Below are 26,321 nucleotides of genomic sequence, written 5' to 3' on the forward strand. Positions count from 1 at the left end.
ATTTTCACTTCACAATATAGCTTGGAGATTGTTCCATATCATTATATAGAGAGCTGCTTCATTGTCTAAAAAGCTGTGTGGCATTCCACTATGTGGATGTACTGTAATTTATTTTACCAGACCCTTAATGATGTCCTTGTAGGATATCTATGATCTTTTGACATTAGAGCAATGCTTCGGGGCTGTAGGCCTTCAACATATTTGAGCACAACTGTGAACATATCTGTAGGGTAAATTCCTAGAGGAAAGATCACTGGCTCAAAGGATGCTTATGTCCTCTAGTGAATAGACACTGCCTCCCAGAGAGGCTGTGCCATGCAACTGCTCTCTGTGCAGTCAACAAGGACTCAGGGCTCATATACAATTAGGTTTTTCTTGTCTTCTTCGCGTTGCTGGAGAGTTTGCCACAGCCTCCTTCTGGAAATTCTCTCCTCCTTTTGTTTCTGTGGCTTTGCATAAAAGTCTAAAAATTCTTCACTTTAATCGTTCATTCATGTGTTTACTTACTCATTTACTCATTCATTTCATAGTTCAGTGCTTAGAATTGTGCAGTCCACCAGGGGGCCCTCCCATTTTATTTATCAAGTAAAATATTGCCCTATCGTCCCGTCTGTGACTCTCTCTGTGTAACTGAAAGTGCCAAAAAGGAATTTCCAAAATAGGGGCGTAAACGTTGAGCAACGGAGAAACTGAGGCACGGGGCATGAAATGTCTTCATTAGAGTCAGAAAGCACATAAATGGCAGAAGTGAGGCTGCACGCGTACCTTCTCACCCCTGACTGCCCGTGTTTGCATCAAGAGTCCAGACGGGACTTCCATGGAGAGGCTTGTTGTCTTCAGACAGGGGTCTTCTCCAGGCTGAGGATCGTAAAGAGCAGATTAGCCTGTCCTGTCCTTGCAGCTGCCAGTCCTGATCCCCACCTGCCCCGAGCCTTCCAGAACACGGACACCACCATCCAGGAGCAACGAGCATGGGCCAGCGGCCAGGGAGGCTGGTTCTGGCTGCCAAGTTTCCATCTCAGCTCCTTCTCCAAATCCGCATGGAGACTCTCCCACCCCCACCCCTTGGCAGTAGGACGCCACCATCTGAGCCTGCCTGTCGCTCCCCTTCAGAACAGAATTCAAAAGTTTGCAATACCAGTCTCTGCCCTTGTGGGATGACGGGGCAGCCCGGCCCAAAATAGCTGGGAGAGGCAGGACATTCAGGCCGCGGTAGGAAAAATCACAGTGCCACTAATGACAGGCTGTGCTTATCTGGAACCGAGCGTCTTGCAGACTTTGATGGAGGTCACATAGTTTTTTCCGATGATGAGGAAACAGACAGAGTGAGCGGCAATGACATGCCCAGGGAGAGAGAAAGAATCGGCAAACGGGGGAGGACAGAGTGTGCTGCCCCCTGGGCAGGGGTTCTGGGGAATGTGCCCTCCCCCTCTGAGTCTCTGGGCTTTACCTCCCAGGAGCTGCCCTTGTCTGAGAAAGCGGAGCCACTTGGGAATGTTCGGGAAGCCTCGAGGAGTCTGGCCCAGACGTCCCTGTGCAGGAGCTGCAAGCTCCTGGGGAATTTCAGATGGGCGTGGCCTGCCGTACAGTAGGGAGCTTCAGAGAGAGACCTTGGGGGCGCTGCTCTTTGCTCTGGTTTGCCCAGGCCTCTGGCCCATCACAGGGCTGATGAAATCTCTCCCGCACTGCTGCTGGCGTTGGGTTCTGATTTGTTCATGTTGTTTTTTTTGCCATGACTCTTGTCCCAGCCTGGACGGTCCAACAGGAAGGCTTTTGCTGAACTGAGAACATTCTGCCCTGGTTGCCTGGGGGCACTACGGCCACGCTGAGGGAGAATCGAACAGTCTGCATGGCGGTCCCTGGCTTGCCCGATTTCCCATCTTTCCAATTTACAATTTTAAAGCAGTAATGAAGTAGATGACAAAGGACATCAGGGACCTGGCCAGCTCTGTGTTTGGTGACGTATTTTATTTCCTTTACTGAGGGCTGACTGGCTTTCTCTGGGAGCCTGGCCTTGTGCGTCTTTGCCCATTTGCCTGCTGGCTTAAGTTGTGGGTGGTGAAGGCTCTACCCGAGATGCTCTCAGACCTCGATTTCCATTCTCTGGGACTTCCCATGCCGCCGAGCCTTCTGTCTCACACAAATATCTTGGGAAACCCCAGGCTCTTGTTGCCACATTTAATATCAACGCTCTCCCCTCCCCCCAGCCCCGTTTCTGCCTCAAGAAAAATGAGTAATCAGTTTTCTAATCTCTTGGGAGTTATGGAGACTCAACCCAAGAGGAGGGAAGGAAGATTATACTTATGATAGTGACAGTTATAACGAACATTCTAGCACTTTGTGTGTGCTCCATCACCCCTTTGATCAACCATGTGAGAAATTACAGCTTCATAATCCTTTACCCCAACTCCCCCCAATACAAAAAGCTCTGAAAACTTAGTTTTGCCCTAACTTTGGCAAGAACGAATTTGACAGAACAGCGTGACTTGAACTGTTGTGAGACTATGAATGGCCTTCATTTATCGCACTACAGAATATTCAAGTGTCTGACGCAGGGGCGCTGCCCCTAATTCTGCTGGGGTAAGATGCCCTATGTGATATTTGCATCTTACTCCCAACACATCTGGCCTCACAGTTTCCAGATGAAAGACGGTGGGCCTGTCTCTGCTTTATAGACAAGGAAACTAAGGCCCAGCGAGGTTGGGCAGCATCCCCAGGCCAAGGATCTAAACTTCCTGTTAGAACAAGCCAGTCGCTGCTGGAAGAGACCGTCATTATTTGGTTGTATTTCTAAAGCTTCGCTCTGTATTGGGTCTCTGAGTGCATGTCTTGGAATTATCTTAAAGGTAACGGTCTTTTAGTTCTTCAACACCAAAGCCATCTTGCATGGCGTAAAGAGGGGGAACAAATCTTCCATCTCCACATCTGTTTCTCTTTCAAGCTGCATGCCCAACTTCGTGTGCACTGAATTCTGATGTCGGTTCATGACTTCTTCAGGTCAGTCTCCTGGATGGGGCAATGGGGAACTTTCCTACTGCATTCAGGGAGTTCCCGATTCCCAGGAGTTTTGAGAAAGACCTGGATTCTCTAACATCCTAGACCAAGGTCCCGCAGGTGCTGCGTGAAGATGCAGTCTGCTCGCCTTTTCTGCTTCTCTTGTTGTGGTCTCCCTGGTCTCCCGCTGTGAAGGCTATTTGAGGACAGAGCAACTGGGGGAAGGTCATCAGTGTGCTGGCCCGGGTCTTGTTGACCGGGAATTTCCTCATGTTATGCACAGGAACGAAGACGAGCTTATCTCTAGGTTTTCCTGTGTCGATAAGCAACCCGGGATGTAAGTTTTGCCAAGCCTTAGACTCATTATGGAGATCATGAGGCCTTCCCAGTCATCTAATGCTAGCTGAAACCACATCTCCAACAGAGACATGTTTACTTAATCTTGCCGTAGTGTCCTTGAAGTTCTCCAGGGCCACTGGAGGATCAGGAGCATTTCTCCCTTTGCTTCCACAGTTGGGGGTTGGCTGCAGGGTCTCCGTGGAGTGGCCACAGGGCACTGGCTGCCTCCACTGCCTGGAACTCTCTCTCTTCTTCCATCTCCATCGTTCTCAGCTTGCCCTGGCTAGAAGGTGTGCTGGCAGATGTCAGGCATGCACACCCTTCTCCTCCCATTTTGATTTCTTAGCCTCCCAGCAGACAGCCGGGAGCTGAGGTGGCTAGGACACTCGAAGGCAGAGAGTGAGGCACAGCCACTGTGCTCTGCTCTGAGCATCCCAAACCAGCATCCCTGTGTCTAACCAGAGAGGGAGGCCCTAGGAGGAGCGGAGACAAGATAAAAAGTGCAAGAATGACGTCTGAGCAGATTGGAGAGAACATGGAGGCCAGGGAGATGCAAGAAAAGAAAGAAAACTGCCACAGCAGCGCAGAGTTTTGTTTCTCTGGCCAGATCCCTCCTCCCTCGTGATCTGATCAGATTCTAGAACTATCTGGTCTGAATCAGAGTTTGGGGATGGAGACCAGCATAACTGGGGCAACTCCTGAGAAGCCTGGGGCAGTATCGGGATGCGAGGTGGGGCCAAGGGACTTGTTTGGAAAGAACTTTTGTATAAAATGGAGAAAATGTCCATTTTTCATATTAAGGACTGAAAGATCTGATAAAGCCTGAGAAATGCTTGAGTCCCTCCTGTTCTGTCCCCCGCCAGGCTCACACTGTCCTCTGGAACATCTGCACCTCCCAGACAGGGGTTCCTAACCTTTGGATCACAGAACCCTCTGGGACTCTGATCAAAGCAATACACCATTGCCATCCAACAATGCACAAGTGTAAACACACATGTGCACACACAGTTTTGCATTCTGTTTCAGGAGGTCCACAGATTCCCCCAAACCTGTCTGTGGTCCCTGGACCCCAGGTGGAGGCCTGATGGAAGGCATGTGTCAGGTCTGCCACCGTCCAGAGACTTGATCCCACAGGGGTGGCTACAGGTGCCCCCTGAGCTCCTTGGAGCCCATCCCCCTACCACCAAGGAACTCAGGGGGCCCACCTCTCCTTGCCCTGGGCCCCCAGACCCCCGACACCTGGATGGACTTCCAGACACTTGGAGGTGGCCACCCTCCATCCCCATCCTGGGCTGGCTCCCAGGGTAGCTAGGAGGAGGGCAGCGCTGGCTTCCCCTGCCCGCCGGGCACACACACAGTTAATCCTCGGCGGCTGCTGTTTGGATAAAATGCGCTGGGAGCGTTCGAGGCTCCGCGGCCGCTCACATCTGGCTGGGGTTTGCTCTTTACGCGTCTGTCCTGCCTTCTTCGTCTCTTCCTTTACTTTCGAGAAACCGCGTTTCCGCTTCTGACCAAAGAGACCTTGGAGCCAAGGAGATCAAGGTGCCGGGAAGGGGCTGTGTTGCCCGCACCCCACCCCATCCCCCCCTCACTTTCTGCGCCTTCTTCCCGAGGACTTTTCCCTTCCTTCTTCCCCGCGCTCTCCTTCGGCGCGTCTGTTCTCCCCCCCGGACCTGACGAGGAGGAGGCTGCGCCCCTGGGAGATGCTCTAAGTGGCGCTGGGAGAGCCTGAGAGGCCGCGGGGAGGACGCGGGCGCCCCGCTCTCGGACGCCGGCTGGAGGTAGGTGCCGGGCGGGCGGGACCGGGCGGGCGGGACCCAGCGCTGCTTCAGCTCGTTTTCGGGCTTCAGCCCGGTTGCCAGAGCGGAGCGGAGCAGACACCTTCACCGGCCGGCGAGGAGCCGAGTGGGAGGGGCCGGGGTGGCAGTTGTGCCGGGGATGGGGTGGGAGGGGTAGTGGGTGGGGGTTGCGGGAAGACCAGGAGGTCAGCGAAGGTCCGCTGCCCGTTCTTGCTGCTCGCTTCGTGAGCGGAGGTGCCCTGGAGAGCTGTGGCCTCGGTCTGCTTCTGGGGCAGATGGATGCTGTCAGCAGGGATCATACCCCTCCCATGTTTTGTGGGTGTTTATCTTGCTTCACTCTTCTCTGGTGCTTTTCTGAGGACGTGAAAGGAAAAGGAATGGTGCTCAAGTCCCCTCTGCACGTGGTGGGGAGCGCCCCACTCCAATATTGCCTGGACCACCTGAAAGCCAGGTTTGTCCAGCCCTGCCTGTGGCCAATTTGAACCCCACACGGAACAGGAAATGCTGACTTTGGCCCGGGATCTAATGGCCTTGGTGTTCTCAGAGGGGATGCAGCCTGGACAGGGAAAAATAATGTCCCTTTCCTGGGGACCCTCCTGGTTGTCTGCACCCCTGAGAGTAGCCCCTAGTCTGGGGCCGAGCCGCTGAGCTGCCCTCAGGCTTCTGGACCACGCATGCCTCTCTGCGTCTACGTACCATGTACCGCCCAGCAACTCTAGGGCATCTCCACCCATGCAGGTGTGGTCCCACTTGTCGTAGGTGCCCATATCCTGTTGGCCTGGGCCCCACCAGTTCCTGGGAAGCTCCTGTATCTTCCGCAGACCCCCTGTGCTCTGGGCACAATGGGCCCTCCGGGTCCCCTTGGAAGGGAGGGAGGAAGCTGCCCTTCTCTGTGACTTGTTTTTGCCTCCTCTGTCTCACTTGGCTTCTAAGAAAGGGGACAGTTTGGCACACGTGGAGCTTCCTTCTTCCGCGATTTGAAAATGGGGAGTGTTCTGAGAAACTGAATTTTCTCAACCACTAGCTACTTCCCGGGTCCCTGTGGGAGGATGTGAGGTCCTCAGAGGCTGCTGGGCCCTTGCTTTTTATAGCGCAGGAAAGCACGCAGCCAGCCCCATGTGCGAGGTCACAAGTAGGCGGCCTCACTGTTGTGTGTGCTACAGGGAGAGGCCTGCGTGGCAAGGAAGTTCGTTCTCCACGAGGCCTGCTCAACGTCCCTTCCTAGAGAGGAGAGAAAAAATACAGGTGAAGGAGAGATCGGGGCGGTGGGTTGCGTTGTCCTTTCCCACCCTCCTTCCCACTTGCCCTCTTGACTTAAGAGCTGAGAGCAGCTTAGGATGACTCAATCACAACAGCGGCAATAAAAATAATGGCAGCCATTGATGTGTGTGTGTGTGTTTCCTGCACGGCAGGCACTGAGCAAATGTTTGTTCTTGACAATTCTATCAATGGCACTCACCCCCGAAAAGCTCAGAGAGGCTCATGACTTGCCCAGAGGCAGTAGAGGAAGGACCGGGACTCAAATCTGCATCTCGGTGCCCAGAGAAGAGATGTGACTTGCTCAAGGATGCACAAGTCTTCGAGCTGAGGCTGGAACCCAAGCTTCCTTAAGTTTCCAAATTTCCCCTTCCCAGCACCCCACGGAGAAAGGGCCCTGGGGCAGGAAGGACTGCCAGGCTCTGCTTCCCAGGGACCCTTGCCCTCTCTTCTGACTCTTTCTCTCTTCCTTCTCCCATCTTGAGTCTTTTGTGACGCCAAGGAAAGTGCTCCGGGGGAACAGCAAGTCAGGGAAACAGAGAAACACGGGTGTAGGAGGTCTCGGAGGGCCCTCGTCCAGCCAGAGGATACCGCTGCCTGTCTGGGGCAGGTGCTGCCAAGCCAGCGAGGGCCGCCCTCCCCAGTGGAGCCCAGAAAGCCGACGTGGTCCCAGGAAGGACGCAGGCAGCTGCCTCCTCATTCCTGGGATGTAACCTCCCTATTCAGTGCAACCAGCACAGCATAATTTTTTCAGAACATGCTTCTTTCTGTTGTTCTTCCTGGTGCCTCCTGCCCTCCCCCCCACCCCCCCCCCCCAGCTGTAATTAGCATGACTCATAAACCAAATATTCTGGCATTGAACTTCACCCATCAAAACAAAGATGAAAAGAATTTCGTAGATACAGTCGTGCTGCTGGGCGTCCTCACAAGACATGAGCTTGCCATTGCACTTTTGTCTTCAGGGGCCGGCCCCTCTTGTGAGTCCCTGTTCCTGGAGCTGTGGGTGGCTGAGGCTCCAGGGCTAGGGATGGGGGTGACAGCTCGCAAAGGAAAGGAAGAAGAGACGGGTTCCAGGTTCCGTTGTGGTCTCCACATTCTGCTGACTGCCTAAGGCGACTCTGCCTGCCCATCTGCTGGAGAGAGAATTGGGTGTTTCAGAGGGAGCCTTGTCTCCCCTCCCTGAGAGCCCAGAGATGTTTAAGTGGGGCCTTGGCCTCCCAGGTGCTTCATCTCGGTGGTGCAACTACGTTGTGGGCTGAGGGTTATTGTTTTTTCCTGTTTTTACCTGCTGAAATCTGCCTTCTCTTAAAGTTAAATGAGACAAAGCGGCTCCCTGGACAGCACCCGGGCATCTCCTGGACCCTCAGGCAGTGCGAGGAGGACCTGTCTGCCCGCTTGCTTAGAGAACAAGTGGGAAAGAGCCATCAAAGCTTGCTCAAGGCACTTCCTTCCATGCTTTCTCGGGGCAGCTCAGCAAGCTGGCCCCATGAGGCTGGGGATTCGGGATTCTTTGGGTCCATGCCGGGCTCCTCGGCCTGGTGGGGCCCGTTCTGCGCTTAACTACAGACGAGCAGAAGTGGGACACGCTGCCTCTTTTCCTCCTCCCCAAGCTCTGCGGTGAAACTTCTGCTGCTGCCGCCTGCGCCCCTGACCCTCGCCTTTCTGCCTCTTGGGGGCAGGGCTCAGTGGCGTGAGCAGGAGTGGGAGCTCTTGAACCCTTTGGGGGGGCATCTTTATTCCTGAGTCCTTGTCAGGGTTGCAGTTGGGTGATGCCTGTGACGCGGGAGACGTGAGTGGCTCCCTGTATCCCGTTAAGCCACTCACTCTTGCTTTCCAGAACTGGGCTCAAAGAGAGATGGGTGTGGGCAGAGGCACTGGAGGCCCCCCACCGCCTACTGGGGTGTTGCTGGCCTGCCCCAGAGGCCCCTGCAGTCAGCTCCTTCTCCAGCAGTGGATGGGACTGGCACAGTCATACTGGGGTGTCCCCCCATCCGGGACGGCTGTGGGCGAGGCTGGGCCTCAGTGTCTGACCATCTCTCTGGCTCCTGTAGGAATTTTTCTTAAAATGAGATGAGCAGAGTTTGGAAGAGACGAAGGAGGCAGGATGGGAAGGGAGGATGGGAAAAGACGCAGGCAGGCGGGGCGGGCAGTGGGGGTGGTGGAGGGCAGGGGGGAGTCAAGTTCTTGGTGCCCCGTGCTGGGTCAAATGTTACTGCTGGCCACTGGTAAAGCCACACTTGGTGGAATGCCCCAAACCCTTCGTCTCAGGTTGCACCCCCTCCCCAAGTGGTGGGGACATCTGGTTGGTTACCAGCCACCCTCTGCCCTGGGGACCAGAGAAGGGAAAGGACCTCGCCTGGGAAAGCTGCCAGCTCTGGTGGATTTGCAGGCGGGTGCAGGCCGGAAGCTGGGCTGGGCTGGGCTCTGCCCTGCAGGTTTCTGGGTCTGGTCTTCAGAGTTGGGGACTGAGGTGCACCTGGAAACACGCGGGCCCTTTCTCCTTGTGAGGAGTCTAAAGCAGTTCTGGTGAGAGATGGGTGGGTCTGGGTGGGTCTGGGGGTGGTCAAGGGGCTCTTGGGTCTTCTGGCCTTCAAGACCCCCCTCCCCCGTGAAGGTATAGCTACGAGAGCAAGACCCACAGTTCTGTAAACTGGCTGTAAACCCTGGTTGAGGAGACCCTGAGAATGGCACGTGCTGGGCAGGCGGAGCCAGCGGGCACAGTCTGATGCCCGCCCTTCCCCTTTCTGTTCTGTTCTCTGCTCCCACATTCTCCCGCTTCCAGTTCCCTCTCTGCAGGGGCCCCTTCTAGGGGGTCCAACCAAGCCTGATCCCTAGACAGTCCCCCAAGGGGTGGGCAGACACAGGGCATGATGCTGCCCGCCCCCCCCCCCCCCCAGTGTGCATTCTTCACACCATTCCTTCCTGCTAGCTGCAGTTGGCCTCAGATCCCTTTGCAATCGGCTCCTGACCGTCAGAGGGTCTTGGGGGTGGGATGCGACCATTGCCGTCCCTGCACGGTGTGCTCTTCTTCCTCCCACGTCCTTTCGAAGCTCACCAACGTGCGGTTGCCTCTCCATCCCGCACAAGCAATGCCCTAGAAATGCACGCTCCGCGGGCCGCCCCTCCCACGCTCCTCACATTTTGAGGAACGAGGAGGGTGTTCCTGGTGATTCTGTGTCTTAATCCAAAGGAATTAAAGTCCAACGGTGAGTTTTAAGGTGCTGGCTGGCCGCCAGCAGGGACAGCTCTGCGCATTGCTTTCGTGAAGACGGTTATCATGGACCCCCCAGTGCCCCATCCTGTGGCTGGCATAGGGCGGGCGCACAGCAATCTGCCGAGTGAACCGATGCAGGGGCTCAGCTGGCTGGTAAACTCCGCAGAGCCGAATGCTGCGGCTGCCGTTCCAGCTGTAGCCAAACGAGCTAAGAGGGGGAACGCCCAACAGGTGGGAGAGCCTGCTGGGCCACAGTTTAGCCCAGCGTAGTTTGGCCCTCTCTGGTATCTTTCTGGAGACCCCTCGGGGTGAAGTGGAAGGCAGTTTGCTGTCAGACACACCTGGGTCTCCCCTGAGCTCCAGCACCTCCCCACGGTGGGGCTGGGGGTGAGTGGCTCCTTCGCTCTGAGCCCATTTGCTCTGAGAAATTGAGGTGCCCCATAGGGCTCAAGCTCGATAGTGTATGGAGAGCACCGTGCCCAGAGCCCCGCACTTAGTAGGTGCTTAGTCAATGGTAGCAGGGCTTTGTTAGAAGGAATCTGGGATAAAGGATGGGGCTGCACCTGTCCTGTTGACTCGCCTGGCCCTTGTGCAGAATTCCTCATGGGCTCAAGGATTTGGCTCATTCCTTCTGTTTCGTGCCACAGGTGGCCTCCTTCAGTAGCAAGTGCCACCAGTGTGTCCAAGACAAAACAAATCCCCCTCCTTCTAGAAAACGCGTTGTCTCCAGCTGGCCTGATTCTCGTCCAGGTGAGACGCCCTTCCCCGGCCTGACCTGCACCCACGGTCACTCGGGGCCTCCGCTGTTCAGGGGAAGAGCTGGATCTTCTTGTTCCATTGTGGCCCCAGTCTCCAGCCCTCTGTCTGGTACTGAGTAGACGCTCAGTAAACAACTGTGAAAGAATGTGGGGCTTCAGCACCGGGTCGTTTTATATCCGCGTGGTCCTGCTTGAGTCACGGATTTGCCACAGCATGCCCAAACCCTCCCCCATTCTCCCTCTCTGCACATAGAGTCAAATTCCCTGGCATAAACAAAATGCTCCCTTAGTCCCCAGGGTGGGCTTATTTGTCATTTTTCTAAGTGGAGTATAATGTGTACTTAGTGTGAAAAAAATACGTGACTGTTATAGGGAAAAACCAGAGAAGCCAAAATAAGAAAATGGCAAACATCCATATTTTCATCACCCAGAGATAATTGCTGCTAGCAGCCAGGTGGGTGGCTTCAGCTCTTTGGGGCTGAGTGTCCGTGTGTGTTATGGGCGTGTATTTTTGTGTGCATGTTCTCAACCTCCGTCTTCACTCATCACCGTTTAGGAACATCTTTCCATGTCAGTAAATCTTCATCTATTCACAGGGGGCACTGATTGGTGCTGCTGGCTGAAGCTGCGCCCCCCGCCAGCATTATTTGTTTATTTATTTAAATGCCTTTAAAAGAAGCACCTGGTGGCTGGTTGTCGGCCATCCCCACCCCTCCCTGTTATATTACACCCAGCCCGCGGACAGTAGCTAAAGGCCTTTGAGTTTGCTGCCCCATAACCGCCTCCTTTTTAGCTTTCCACTGTGTGAATGCACCATAATTTATTGAATTAGACTGTTTTTGCAGGACAGCTAGGTGGTTTGCAGCCTTAGGTAATGGGGGCAGTGGGTTGTAACTCTTTTTGAAGCAGATTTTCTGAGTGTAGATAAGAGGAACATTTGAGAAAAAGATGTGAGGGGGCCATGGCAGGACTCAGTGTTCTGATGGCGCTTAATAGGGTGCCCTGGGTCACTGTCCCCCTCCCCTCGTCTCCCCAAAACCACTCCCATCCTGAATTAGAGAGAGATTTGAACACACCGGCTTGAGGCCATAGCACAAAGTGTGGGAGCCTGGAGTCCTCTGTGGATGATGGCTCTGCCACTTGGGAATGGCTGAAAGGTGACTGTGGAGCTCAATCAATGTTGAAAGTCAGATATCAGTCACTGGAGACGCATGTGAAATGAGACACAGCTCCTGCTTGCGAGGGGTGCTGTGCGGGGACAAGATAAGAGGGCCAATGATTGTAGACCAGTCTGTCCAAGATGCTGGAGGAGGTGGCATCAGGCTGGCTCTGACGAACACACAGATGATGAAAGTGGTAGGAGAAAAGGACAGACAGAGGATGAGACCGACTGCCTTGTGTTGGGGACTTCGAGTGGCTCCAGACGGCTGGAGTGAAGGATACATGTTCAGGTGTGAGGACGACGGGGCCAGAGGTGAGGCAGGAGCCAGATGGTGAAGCTCGGGCTTAAATGTTTCCTTTATTTTTTGTGGGAAGCCTTTTAAGCCAAGGGTGGCATTCAGATCTGCAGTTCTGAAAGCTGCCTCTGGTAGACAGTTTGGAAGGTGGATGAAAGATGGGGGACCAGCGAAGAGCTGAGGAAGAAGCGGTGACAGAGGCCAAGGGGGAGGAGGGGAGAGCAGACTTTCAGGAGGCTTGGTGACAGATGAGAGGTGATGGGTACGTGGAGGTAAGAGTCTGTATGGCTCCGAGATTTCCAGCCCGGGGCCTCTGTGTGGACGGTGCCGACTTCCCCTGAGCCATAAGCTGCAGGAGGAGGAGCAGGTATGGTGGGGTCTGGGGGAGAAGATGAATTAATTGGGGGTTCAAGGGTCTTGTGACAGAGCGAAGAGGAGATGTTCAGAAGACAGTCGGATGCCTGGCTCTAGACCAGCGCTGTCCAACAGAACTTTCTGCAACGATGTAACGTTCTCCTGGCCGTGCTGTCCGAGAGGGCAGCCACTGAGAATGTGCTTATGTATCTGGGAACTGACTCTTGCCTCTTGTCTGGTTCGACTTGCCCCGTGAGTGGGCTAGCGGTTGCTGTTTGGGAGAGCGCAGGCCTAGGGTTCGGTGGCCAGGCCCAGGTGCAGACGAGGATCAAGGAGATGTCGCTTGAAGCCATCTCGTAGAAAATAACAGAAGGAAAGAATGTTTGGAGTGAGAGGAGCTGAGAGCCGAGGACACAGCCTGCAGACACCTGTCTGTAAGAGGAGATCAAGAAGGATAAACACTGGGTGGGCCGGAGCTGGGGTGAAGGCGGTAGGTGGTCTCCTCAGCAGGCGCCCCATAACGCTCACGGAAGATGGGGCAGCAAGTGCTGGGTGTCAGGAGGGACACTGGCGATCTCAGCCAGAACGGTCTGGGCTGGACTGGGCGGCAGGGGTGCTGACCATCTGCTGAGCTAAATCATATTCTTGACCTGGGAGCCATTAGGTGTGGGACAAAGTTCCATCGTTTGCCAAGCTTCCCCTGGGGATGCCTAAAAAACATCGCGGGGATGTCTAGACCCCAGAAAACCAGAGACGTTCGTACCGCTTGTGAGAGGCTGGTGTGGTGGGGCGCGGCTCACAGAACTCCCAGGTTCCTTCCTCCTTCAGTCTCGGGAGCCGTCAGCCCCCCGAGGGCGTCACTGCTGCGGGGAAGTGGGCAGTGGGCCAGGCCACCTGCAGAGCGAGCTCACGCACGAGCTGTCACTAGCTCCTCTCTCTCACGCGGTTCTCAAAGCGGGGCCAGGCCTGCCGCCCGAGGCCTTACAGCTGGGAGGTGATCTAAGGACAGTGCTCCAGTCAAGGAAATCTTTGTTTGCACTGGGACGGAATCATAGCTGTGGAGGCCGGGCTGGCCAGGTGCCCCTGCAGGCCTGACGCCTGCAGCCCACGTGGTCTCCTCGTCCGCAGGGCCTGGGCAGGAACTTAGACCATGTCTGCTCTCCACTCCAGGTGGGCCTTTCCTGGTCTAGGCGCAGTCAGTTGTCCCAGGAGAGGATGGAGATGTTTTGGGATGGGGAGAATGCTTGGCCTCTCTTTCCTTCACTGTTTTGTCTCAAGCTAGACCTTGCTCCTATCCAGGCAAAAGGAAGCCTTTGCTTATTAACTAGCAAGTAGCCCTGGAAGACCCATCTCCATCCCCAGCTGTGGGCTTCGGAGGTAACCAAATAAACCCCCAAGCCTTAAAAAATAAACCCTCCTCCTCCAAGCCAGAACGCAGCTTCTTGGAAAAAGGAAAAGAGGGAGATTCAGGGAGTGGCATTGGCGCCAGGACACCCACATCTCTTGGGAAGGGCGCTGCTCACCTTCAGTTGAAGGGAGTTCCTTTACTAAGGGATCCCCACCCTCCCACTGCTTCCTCTACAAGGTTGGGGGAAAGCAGGGGAGGGTCCAGGATCAGCTGGGGCTGCCCAATTACAGACAGGAAAATTAGATATTCACTGGGCTTCTGGAATTGGAGAACAAACGTTGTTTATCAACTGGAAGTCACTCTGCCTCCCTCCTGCCCATTGCCAGAGGAGCTGGTAAGTGGCAAATTAGTGTGATGAATGGCTTCTGGGGAAGGCAAGCAGATGTCACGTGTTAGAAAATCCTGATGGTCATCAGGGCCAGAGGGATACCCCAACATGGCGCTTTCTCCTCTCTGGGCATCCCAGGAGCTGAATACAGGAGACCTCCTGCAGCCACTGGAGAGCTCTGAGCTTCTCAACAGAATTCCCCCAGATGTCAGAGCAGAGGGAGACAGCCCCAGGGCTTCCTCTCTGGTTGAGAGCAGACCGGGGAGGGGAAGGCGGCAGGAGCAGATGTGTGGAAGGGGTGGTGGCAGACGGAAGGTTGATGCCGTATGAAACGGGCTGATCGGATGCTGAGCTGGATGGCATTCTTGACTTAGAAGCCATTAGGTGTGGGCAAAAGTTCTATCTTATGCCAAGCTTTCTCAGGAGAAGCATGTAAAATTTTGGGGTGATGTCGAGGCCCTAGAAAAGCCAGACAAAGATATTTGTCTTGGGTGGATTGAGGTCTGGGACACAGCCAGAGCTCCTGGAAAGCATCAAATACAGGCAAATGGTAGAAAGGAGAAGAGACCTTCAGGAGATGTTAAAGAGGGTTGGTGACTGATTCAATGTGGCGGATGTATGAGAGGAAGGAGTCTAAATGACTCCCAGATTTCTGGCCTGCTGTTTGCTCATACTTCCTCCTTCCTCCCCCACTGACTTCATTGTAATAGAACAGAGCTGTCCAATAGCGTTTTCTGCAATTATTGAAACGCTCTATTCTGCCCCGTCCAATACGGTAGCTACCAGCTACGTGTAGCTATTGAGCTCTTGGAATGTGGTTAGCGTGACTGAGGAACTGAATTTTGAATTTTGTTTAACTTTGATTCATTTCAAATGAAATAGTCATATGTGGCTAGCGGCCACTGCACTGGAGAGCACAGGTCTGGAGTGCTACCCACTTACCACTTTGAATCAACACCTGCCTTTCTGTCTTGAGCTATAATTGGGCACACATCTGTCTCTTTTACTGGACAGTCAGCTTCTAATCCAGGGAGATCCTAGGCTTCTCGCCTCTAGAACAGCTGGTCGCCTGATGAGGTGTAAGAAAGAGGGAAAACCATGTTTATAAAATGCTGTTGTCAAATGGCGCTGGGCTGGGTGTGGCATCAGATGAAACGCAGACATGTGGAGCCTGAGCTCTGGGAGTTTACTGTCAGAACACAGGCATGACAACATGGAGGTGGGAGGCAGCCAAAAAATAACTGGGACAGCTGACTGGGACCGATTTTAAACAGATATGAGGAAACTTGAACACGTGGATGAAGATTGTCTTCTGAAAGGATTCACCCCAGCTCCACGAGAGGTCTGACGAGGGATAAAAATTATTAACGAGGAAGTGGTCTCAGACTTCCCGCCCTCCTCCAGATCCCGTAGTTGGCCCAGTGCTCTCTCTCTGCCCCCCAGCTCCTGTAAGGGGGTCTGTTCCTTGTCGGGGGGGGAGGGTTAAGCTGCAGGTAGATGAGGAGGTTGAGGAGAGGGACTCTGAAGAGCGGAAGGTCCTGAGGGACACGGGTGGGAGAAAAAAGGTGTTCTTGGAATTTGGCAAATGAATTTCTTCACTGGGTTTGGGAAAGGCAAGGCCAGAACTTGAGTCATTTTGGAATTGACCTCAGATGCCTTGACCGCAAGGCAGCCTGGAGACTGGACCACGTGGGTCCAGATTCGTGCGGGTTACACACCACTGGCCAAGGAGTCCTGGGGGCCACTTCCCCAACCTGCCTTCGCTGTGTACAGCACATTCTTTTAAGTCACTTTACTGGGGGCAAAACCTCACCCTTTGTAGAGGACTTTATTTCACTGGAAATCGTTAAAAGTGATCTGGAGCCAAATTTGGTTAGAAGTTGGGCAATACTGTTTTTGCCCGAAAGTGACTAAAAAGATCATAATGTCGTGACGCTGGCTTTACTGTGGGACTTGGTAAAATGGTTCTGAAGAAGTGTTGGAAGAAGGAGAGATTTCAAGCTGGGTTTGCTTTGGCTCCAAAGAAGAGGTTCTTGAGGAGAAGCACCAGCCCCTGAGGGCCTCACTCCACCAGCCCGGTGTCAGCAAGTCTTTGCTGGGCCATGCCCCCGCCCCCACTGATATCATCACCCCTAGACCGGCTGCATCCTGGTCCCCATCTCTTCTGATCAGGGTACAGAAAACCCTTTTCCAGATTAGGAAGAGACACACCAACGTGCAAAATGGTGCTTCCGTTGGGGGTTGAGCATTGATTCTCGACTGGGGGGCTGGGTGCCTCCCAGGGCACATGTGCCAAAGTCTGGAGACATTTTGGGTTGTCATGACTGCGGGTGGGGGGTGCTAATAGGATCTACTGCTCGGAGTCCAGGGACACCGCTAAACATCCTACAATGCCCAGGACGGCCCCATGACCAAGAGTGAGCCAGCCCCAAATGTCCATCGTGCTGAGGCTGAGACCCCCTGGGGACAAAAGAATCCAAGGTGACTGGCTCTTCACTTCCTTTTGTGAACATTTTCCAACTTTTCCAAAATAAATATATATTACTTTGGGTTCAGGAAAAAAAATGTTTAAAGAAAGGAAAATCTCTTTTCCTTTCAAGTGAGGCAAGCTTGGCACTTAAAAGAAAAAAAAAAAGAGAGAGTAATTATTAAGGCGCCAAGGAAAAACAGAGGAAACACAGAAATAGGGAAATAAATTTAGAGAATTCCGTTTGACAAATATTTGTTGAGCAGCAGTCAGGTTCGGAGTGCTGCAGGATGCTTGGCTGGTCCCAGATGAAGAAGACAATGTCCCAGGCCCAGAGGACGTCACAGTCTGCTGTGCAGAATCTTACAGGCCAAGCACGGCTCTCTGCGGGAGGGGACAATATGAAAAACAACATTTACAGAGAGGAGGGCGAGCTTTTGGTTGAGGGATCCGGAAGCCTTCAGGAAGAATAGGAAGCACTTGAGTTGGGTCTTGAAGAGCCGGTGGGGTTTTGTTGTGATCCGAGGGCAGCCTGTCCAAGTCCAAATCCAGCCCCCGCCCTCCCGTAAAAGTCGGACCGTCAGGCTAATCAACTTCTCTACAGCCCTATTTCCTCATTTGTAAATTTGGGATAACAATGAATGAATATTGTCTCCTTAAAGAATTCACTCAGGTCCATCCAAGGCCTGTGATGGGGTAAAAATTATTAATGCAGAGGTGTTTTCAGACCTAACCCTAACTTATAAGGCTATCAGGATTAATTGAAATGATGCATGGATGCCAGCACAGTGCCTGGTGCAGTTGTGGGTCCTGTGAGCCTAGTTCTTATGTAGGAAAGAGGAGGAGAAAAGCGTGCTCCTGGCCAGAGGAGAAGGAAGCCGGCAGGTGGACAGATGCCAGGAGTTTGGGGGCGTGGCTGGACCCTGCTGCTCAAAGTGCGCTCCTTGGAGCAGCAGCACTGGCCGCACCCGGGGATCTTTGAAGATGCAGATGCTCAGGGCCCTGTTCCAGACTCGCTGAATCAGAACCTGCATTTTAACAAGACTTCCCAGGTGCTATGTGTGCACACTAAAGTTTGGGAAGCAGGGAGCTCGAACACAGCATGAGGGTGCTGTGCAATGCAGCTGAAGAGTGGGGGCAGACCGGGGAGGGTCGTGCGGACCCTGCCGAGGAGCCTGGAGAAATGGTAGATAGGTGGATAGATAATTTAAGTATGACCTTTATACATGAACATATGCACATACACACTTCCGTTGAGAAGTGGAGGAGAGGTAGTAGAGATTTTGAGTGGGTGGCTGATCCAAGCAGTCTCTTGGTCTTTGGGAAGGTCTCTGGGCCCTGACACTTGGGAGAGATGGCTGGTTGGTAGAGAACTTGGAGGTGGGGGGGCCCAGCTAATCCACAGCAGTGGGTGGGGTCGGGGGTCAGGCAGAGAATTAAAGGCCCGGCAGAGGTATGGGTGACAGGGGAGGAGGGGGTCCCTGAGGAGGCCAGCCTTCCTGGCGCTGAGCCTCATCATGTCTCTGAGGCTCCACTGGGAGCCCAGGCCCCTTGCCTTTCTGTCCCAGGGCTCTTGTTCCCGGATCTTCTGCCTCCCCCAGGTTCCCGACTTGGCACGGGGACTCCAGCAGGGAGGGCTGTGGAGCTGTAACAGTGAGCCCCCTAAGGCACAGAGTAGAGAACAAAGTCCAAAAGTTGACCCAGTGGAGAGGTCATGCCCTCCCCGGCCACAAAGCCTCTGAGCAACGCGGTATTTGAAGGAAGTCCGCGGCTTCCCAGGGCATGTGAAAGGGGCATTCATCTGGGTAGATGATCACTGACAAAAAAAGATTTCCGTCTCCGTTTTTGTTTTCCTGAGACGTGAAAGAGGAATTAAAGAGAAATCACATGTAGGACCTTTCGAGATTGTTCTCCTTGCTTTTCCTATTCGTCTCTCAGTAACCACCCGGATCCCACCCATAACTTGGCTGCCAGGGGTGGGTGGTCCTTATTCCCGCCAGGCCTCGGTTTCTCACTGTGCATTTGAGAGCACTGAGTTGAGTCCTCATAGGTCCTTTGAGATGTTAGACTGTAGGTTTGGTGAACAAAGATGGGATGGAATTGACCACAGTCGCCCCTCCCACGGTGGGGAGGTTTCCCAGCTCCCCAGAAACAGCCGAGGCACGTGTGACTTACGACCCACACGCGTGTAAACCCGACTCGCCAAGTTATCCGGGTGATACCTCTAAGGGTGAAAACAAGTGGGAAGTTTTGCCTGTATTAAGCCCAAGCGCTGCCCCCTCATGGGCTCACTGGGAACCCCTGATGGACGTCTCCTTCTAGAAGGACAGTCTCAATCCTGGGTGAGGAGGGTCCTGTCCAGAGTTTTTGCAGAGGGCGCTGTGAGTAAGCGACATGAGGTTGGCCCCAATGGATAGTGAATGCTGGCTGGGGCCGGCCGACACTGTGCCTAAATCAGACGCTCCAGGACGCTCACTGGCGTGCCCCCTGGTGGCCAGAGAGCGACTTGTAGCCGCCTGCTTGCTCATGGGCCCCCAGAGTGCAGGGCTGGGGCAGAGTCAGAGTCATTGCACAGTGATCACCCGAATTAATTCGGGATTTTTCTCACCGTCCTACTAGGGCCCATTAATGATCGTCTACAGAGTCCAGTGGCCGAGGGATCTCCTTCCTGGGAGGTGTGGTGGGCTCGGGCAGTGCCATGCTCAGCAGCATGAGGCAGCTTGGTGCTCCCATGCCAGCCCGGGGGGCTGAGGCTCCAGGGACAGAGTGTGCATGTGTGGGAGGGTATGCCAGTGCATGAGAGTGTGTGTGTGCGCATGCATGTGTGGGTGTGAGTGTAAGTTTATGAGCGTGTTGAGAGTGTGTATGTTGGGTGTGGGCATGCATGTATGAGTATGAGAGTAGTGAGTGTGCATATGAATTATGTGTGTGTATGGAAGGACATGTGAGTATGCTGAAAGTGTGCATGTGCATGAGTGTGCAAGTGTGAACATGAGAGTGTGTGGATGTGAGTGTGTGAGCATAAGTGTACCAAGAGTTGTTGAGTGTGCGAATGTGTTGAGTCCTAATGGAAGTGTGTTTGAGAATGAGAGAGCATGTGAGTGTGTCAAGTGTGTGCATGCATGTGAGAGTGTGTGAGCCTGTGAGAGTGAGTGTGTGCATGTGTGTGTGCACTGAGGTTTGTGTGTGAATACGAATGAGTGTGTTGAGATTGTGTGAGTGTGTGCACACATGAGAGTATGAGTACGTGTGTGTTTGCCGAGTGTGAGAGTGCATGCATGTGGGAGTGTATGTGCGAGAGAGCCTGTGTGTGGCCGTCCTCCCAGGGGTTCTGTGACTGAAGCACTTCTTGGTTTTGTGGGTCTGGGGACACCCTTGCTCTCGGCTGTTTCTCTACAGAGTCCCTTCCAACCGATGTCCTTCCCCATGCGTCTTTCCCAGCAGGGCCCGGCGGGAAGATGGGCTCCCGTGGACTGGGACTCGTACTGGTGTGCTGCCTGCTGCTGACCTTTGCTTGTGGCCCGGTGCTGGGCCGTATGCCACCTGGCCAGCAGGAACAGCAGGAGCAAGAGGGGACCAGGGAGCCGCCGCTGGACCCGGCTGAGAGGTGAGGCTGTGGAGGTGTGGGTGAGGGAGCTGTGGCTTGGCGGGGTTGTGCCTGGGGTCCGGAGCACCCCAGGGCGCTTATTCATAGCTAGATGTGAAGGAGGCGGTCCTGGAGGACAGACGAGCCATTTCTCCTTTCAGTGACCCGGGCGCCTTATCTGAAACTGAGGGCAGTAACCCAGCCTCATTCCAACCCCAAAGGAATGTGGGTCTGTGTGAGGTTTCACAGCCATGTCCTTAAATAAAGAGCACACCAAAACCCCAGCCCCAGCCCTCAGTTGCCTTTCCATTCCTGCTTTGTCCTTTGAGAATATCTGCTAGAGTTCTAAGTGCCACCTGGAAGTAGGAGGCAGGGACAATGCTGGACCAAGGACTGGTCCCCGTGACCCTGACCACCGGTCAGGTTGCGAGATGGTGGAGGATTGCTGAAGACTGGCGAGAAAAGTGGTGGCCGTCCTTTAAAAATTATGAAGTTCAGAGGTCGGCCCCGTGGCCGAGTGGTTAAGTTCGTGCACTCCGCTTTGGCAGCCCAGGGTTTCGCCAGTTTGGATCCTGGGTGCGGACATGGCACCGCTCATCAGGCCACGGTGAGGTGGCATCCCACATGCCACAACTAGAAGGACCTACAACTAAAAAACATACAACTATGTGCTGAGGGGCTTTGGGGAGAAAAAAAAAAGAAAGAAAAGGAGATTGGCAACAGATGTTATTAGCTCAGGTGCCAATCTTAAAAAAAAAGAACAGTTATGACGTTCTTCTGAGTGGCATTGTCTTTACATCCATGACCCTCAGTGATATATAGACTTCAGGCTATTTTGTAGGAATACACAAAATGCGTAGGATTTCTCATGAAACTATCAAATAACACCTCGGCGCTAGCCAGAGGCTTTGAGTTTCTTCATTATTTTGAGCTTTGGGCTGACTTGATCGCCGAGGCTTCAGGCTCACTTAGAGTACATGGAATTGCATGGGATTTGGAGCAAAGTAACAACATTATTTTTCTCTTCCCTCTCCTCCTCCTTCTTTTTATTCAACAAACATTGATTGAGTGCCTACGATTGGTTTGGTCTGGGCATCCACTAGGCACTGGGGACACACACATGAATGACACAGTCCCTGGCCTCCAGGAGCTCTGAGGCTCTCAGGGCAGACACCACCCCCCCAACCCAGTGCAGTGAGGTAGGCTCTGTAGCGCAGGTGCACCCCCAAGGTTGGGGGTGGGAGTGGGAGGGACGGGGAGTGACAGGGTCTCAAAGGACACCAGGTGCAGAAGGAGGGGAAGCCGCCTGGCAACCAGGACGGTGTGTGCGAAGGTGTGGCCATGCCAGTGTCTGGCACCGTGAGGGTTAGTGGGTTCAGGGTGGTGGGAACTGGTGCCAGAGGGTGGAGCACGGAGGGGATATGAGCCTGGTGGGAAAGCGTCTCTTCTGAGCTTAATCCTACAGAGGTGTCACGGAGGGCTATCATGGAGGGGGTAGCAGGTCACAGAGAGGTTTAAATCTGATAGAGGTCTAGAAAGAGCACTGCAGGGAGGCAGAGAAGAGGATGAATTGGTGTGTGGAGAGATGAATTTCAGGCGAGCAGTCAAGATGGTAACGGTCCTCCAGAGATGAAGAGGGCTGAGGGCCCAGGTTCTGGAGGTACTTTGGTGTGTGTGGGGTGCCTGACTCCTCAGGACTCTGTGATCCTCAGAATGTTGTGGTGAGGCCAGAGAGGCACCTAGAATAAGGCTGCAAGTTCCATTCTGGGCAACTGATGATGATGCTAGGAGGAGGGTTTGGACAGAGAAGATTTCAGGGGCTAAGTGACAGGCCATCAGTTTTGGATACTTGACATTTGTGGGGCTTGTTGAACCTCTAGATGGAGACTTGTGGCCAGAGGTGGGGGCAGGGGTCCATGTGGGAGTTCAGGGCTCTTGAGTGGCTGAATTTAGGGCATATAGGTCCATTTCCACATTGTCTGGATTTTAAAAGCGGGCGTGGAGTTTGATGAGGATCTGGCCCATTGAGAAGTGCTGTGCCACCTCCAAGATCGTCTTGTCACAGCCCTAGAGCCTATGCAAAGAACCACAAGCCAGGGAGAGCACAGTGCAATGCAGCAGGGTGCCACGAGGTGGCAGCATGGAGCCGTCGCCGTCCACCCTGCCCTGGAGCCGGTCTTCACATGTCAGGTTGTAAACCTTAGCGTCCAGCCTCCAGCTGCTGAGGAAGCCCCAGATCTAGTGGAGCCCTCTCATTTACAAATGAGTCAGCTTAACAAAGCGTCTGCTAGAATCATAGATGAATGAAGGGGATGGTCAGTCACAGCGTTGTCACACGGCATCTGAAGACCTCCTAGAATGGCAGATTTCTCCAAAGCAGCCTCTATCTTGCAAAGCCCTCAAGTTATTGCTGTTTTTATGATTATTGTTTCCATTACCGTGAATTGTTGTTAGCAGAGGGCAGGGGCTCTTTCTGAAATTTCATGTAGGGTCCCAGAATTCACCAAGAGCCAGTGTGGTCTCTCTTGATGGAACGTTAACACACCGCTTTGTGCATCCAGAAGAGAGAGAAGGCACGCCAGGTACATCACACCCTCTGGCAGCAGAAGAGGGAGGCAGTCCCGGCTCTGAGAGCTCAGGGCTCTCACTGTGATGTCTTTGTTTCCCTTAGGACTGAAGAAAAACATGAAAAATACAATCCCAAGCAGGGTGAGGAGCCCACTGCCTCCCGATGCTTTCGCTGCTGCGACCCTGGTACCCCCGTGTACCAGGCCATACCGGTGCCGCAGATCAACATCACCATCCTGAAAGGTCAGGCTGCTGTGAAGAGGAGCAAAGGGGACCTTGCCCTGGGGGGCTGCTCCATCCTGATGGGGGGAGAAGGTGGAGTCCTTGGGGTGGACCAGGCAGGAGCAGAATGTCTCCCTCAGGGCTGTCATCTAGATGGGGAGGAGGACAAAATTCCATTTCTGAGGCTCTGGCCTCTTTCCGAGAGGAGAGATGGGATGGGGCCCTCAGCCCCAGCCAGGAGATGGAGCCTGGGGGCAGCTTGGGGTGTCACCCCACCTGCCTTCACACTGCATGCCTCATGCTCTTTGTTTTGAGGCTTGGGGTCCGCTGCCCTCCCGCCCGCTTTCTGAGATGCCGTCACCCGCACAGCACAGTCCTGAGGCTGCAGATAACCTTGCACGGCCCTGCAGAGTCTAACCGGGAAGACCTGAGGCGGAGCCCGACATCTGCAGTTCATTTGCTCCCAGTGAGCCGCGGGCCTGGCCACAGAGCCTGTTGCTTTTGGACAAACCCATATGTTCCCTTTTCTTTGCCAGGATTTTCCAGAAGGAAAATAAAAATTATTGCTTCTGGATGAAAACAGAAGAATCCTTGAGGTCGGGTCTGCTTGCTTGACGCCACGTGTTTTCATGCCCCTTTTAGGTGAGAAGGGCGACCGAGGAGATCGAGGCCTGCAAGGGAAATACGGTAAACCAGGCTCCGTGGGCGCCAGGGGCCACGTGGGACCCAAAGGGCAGAAGGGGTCCATGGGGGCCCCCGGGGACCGGTGCAAGAATCACTACGCCGCCTTCTCGGTGGGACGGAAGAAGCCCCTGCACAGCAATGACTACTACCAGACGGTGATCTTCGACACGGAGTTCGTGAACCTCTACAGCCACTTCAACATGTTCACTGGCAAGTTCTACTGCTACGTGCCCGGCATCTACTTTTTCAGCCTCAACGTGCACACCTGGAACCAGAAGGAGACGTACCTGCACATCATGAAGAACGGGGAGGAGGTGGTGATTCTGTACGCCCAGGTGAGCGACCGCAGCATCATGCAGAGTCAGAGCCTGATGCTGGAGCTGCAGGAGCAGGACGAGGTGTGGGTGCGCCTCTTCAAGGGTGAGCGGGAGAACGCCATCTTCAGCGACGAGTTCGACACCTACATTACCTTCAGCGGCTACCTGGTCAAGCACGCCGCAGAGCCCTAGACGCCTGCTGCACCGCCAGAGGCTAACCTCCTGTTTCCCCCGCCGCCCCCTGCTCCCCGGACCCCCATGGTCCAGTACCAGGCTGACTCCATCAGCCTTTCCCTCGGCCCTGCTTCCCCTGGTCCCCACGTCCCCAGCTTTGGCATTCGACACGACACCCTTCACGGGAGTGGGAGGATAAAAAGGCTGTGTGGTCCCAGGCCTTGCTGGCTCTGGAGATGATCACTGGGCAGGCGCCTGCGAGAACGGCCAGGACCTCCAGCTCCCCTCTGTGTACATATCCTTAGGCGACCCCGCACAGAGGCCGACGCGATGCCTCAGGGTGTCCCAGACTAAGTTATCTTTGCTCCCATCGCTGGAAATAATTAAGCAAATTCTAAAGGTTGTGAAAGGAGCAAAGTAAACTGGGGAGGAGGGGAGGGCATGTTATCTTTGCCTTCCCACCAGCCACCCTGGCTCCTCGGGGAGGGCTGTTTCCCACTGAGGTTGCCAGAGATCCTTTTTAAGAGAAGATCTAACGTGGATGCTGAGGCCACAGGCAAAGGGGGTCAGCTTGGGGCCCCCGGAAACCACATCTGGCTGAATTCTTTTAGGCCACGTATGAACCTTCCTGGGAGACAGCTGGACTGACGTCCACGTCCTATGGACAGCCCTCTGGCTTTACCCAAGGGTTCAGCTGATCTTTCTGAGCCACAACCATGAGGGGGTCCAGGCTGGGGAAGCAAATGTCAGCTCCCCAGAGGGTCAGCCAAGCCCTGAGCCTTAAGGTCTCTGGGCTGGGAGAAGCAGCCTGCTCGTTGGAACCCATGGGCTCCTGGCAGCAGCTGGGGACCTCAGGGCATGCAGATATTTCTCTGAGGTGCAAAGCCAGTACAACCCAGGCAGAGCCGTACATCCTGCACGGCTCTGCTCCATTTCCCGACACCACCCTCCAGCCCTGGGCAGGGCCTCCGTGCCTGTCTCTCTGGCATCGGCCTCTCAGACGGGTCAGCTGTGGAAGGTGCTGGAACTTTAGATTTTGTAGCAGCTGTCATGGTTACATAACGTTTTCTATAAATCCTCCTCGCACACCGTCTCAGAGTCCTGTTTCCCGTAGGGTTCAGCTTTCAGCACCCCTCCAGTGCCCTCCCCCCGACCTATTTGACCAGCAGCTTAAGCCAACGTGGGAAAGGCTTCCTCTGGGCCCCAGAGTAGAAGAGAGTTGGAAGGGGCTGGAAGTCTCCCCCTCTTTCTGTCTCTGGAGCTCCCACGGGGCTCAGTCCCTGAGACCAGGAGAGAAGACACGTCCCCACCACCGGGGTCAGAACCCTCTCTCAGCGTGGGCGGCTGCCTGGAATTGGTGCTCTGGCCTGTGGCTGACTTGCCGGGCAGCCCTTCCCCACCTTGCTCTAGAGCAACGCCCAGACCCAGGGTCACTCTTACTACCTGCTTGGGCTCCTAAGCCCCTTTGGGAGCCTTCCTTCCCACCACCTGGTGACCCTTGGTCTTGACCGATCCTTCTGCCCTCCCTGGGCCTGGCTGTGGGGTCCGGGGTCTGTACATCCCTCTCTCTGCAGGACTTCTGCTGGTCACACTTTCAAAACTGTGTTTCCATGGGCCTGCCAGTGAGCAGGGCACCCGCCTGCTGCTTTGTGCTGTCCCAGTGCTCTTTCAGAAAACATTAAACTCGGAATTGTGTGTTTCAGCATCGTGGCCGTGTCTGTTTGGTCATTGAACTGAATCCTCCTCCTTACTAGCCCCAGCCCCAAACCCCATCTCCTGCTTGGTGGAGGCCTGGGGCCCCTCAGCTTGGTATCTGGGGACATCGGTACCCAGCAGGCACAGGCTGGGCCCTGGATGCCCTCGTTCTTCATGGGAACTCATTTCATGGCCTCGGCTGGGTGTGGCCCCCCTGGAGGCCCTGTGTTTGGAGGAGTCCGCTGGTGACGGGCGGCAGGTGGGCTTGGACAACTGTATTTGTTCCTGCAGCAGCTGTAACAAACTCTCATGAGCTGCATGGCTTAAAACAACAGAAATTTATTCTCTCACAGCGCTGGAGGCCAAAAGTACAAAATCAAGGTGTCGGCAGGGCCACTTCTCCTCTTGGAGTCTGTAGAGCAGGGTCCTTCCTCACTTCTCCATCTTCTGGTGGCGCCAGGCATTCCGTGGCTTGTGGCTGCGTCACTCTAAACTCTGCCTATCTCTGTCTTCACGTGGCCTTCTTTCCTGTGTCTCTCAGATCTCCCTCTCCTTTCTCTTTTAAGGACACCACTCATTGGATTTAGGGCCCACCATAAATCCAGGATGATCTCCTCTCAAGACGCTTAACTTGATTACATCTGCAAAGATCCTATTTCCAAATAAGGTCACATCCACAGGTATCGGGTTAGGACTTGGA

The 26,321-nt window shown here is 54.3% G+C and overlaps 1 protein-coding gene across 2 annotated transcripts; it reads left to right on the top strand.

Moving 5' to 3' along the window:
* The first annotated feature begins 4,693 nt into the window (after positions 1–4,693).
* C1QTNF1 (C1q and TNF related 1) lies at positions 4,694–25,628 on the top strand. Of its 2 annotated transcripts, none has more exons than XM_014863515.3 (4): positions 4,694–5,114; positions 19,820–19,982; positions 22,633–22,772; positions 23,394–25,628. In XM_014863515.3, exons 2-4 carry the CDS (start codon positions 19,834–19,836, stop codon positions 23,942–23,944), a joined length of 840 nt encoding a protein of 279 aa, XP_014719001.1. In that variant the 5' UTR covers positions 4,694–5,114; positions 19,820–19,833; the 3' UTR covers positions 23,945–25,628. The 2 variants fall into 2 exon arrangements, with proteins under 2 accessions (XP_014719001.1, XP_014719010.1); XM_014863524.3 differs by having other exon boundaries at positions 4,701–5,114; positions 19,817–19,982.
* The last annotated feature ends 693 nt before the right edge of the window (positions 25,629–26,321 follow it).

Source organism: Equus asinus, chromosome 13 (genome assembly GCF_041296235.1).
Source record: "Equus asinus isolate D_3611 breed Donkey chromosome 13, EquAss-T2T_v2, whole genome shotgun sequence".
NCBI classification, from domain to species: domain Eukaryota; kingdom Metazoa; phylum Chordata; class Mammalia; order Perissodactyla; family Equidae; genus Equus; species Equus asinus.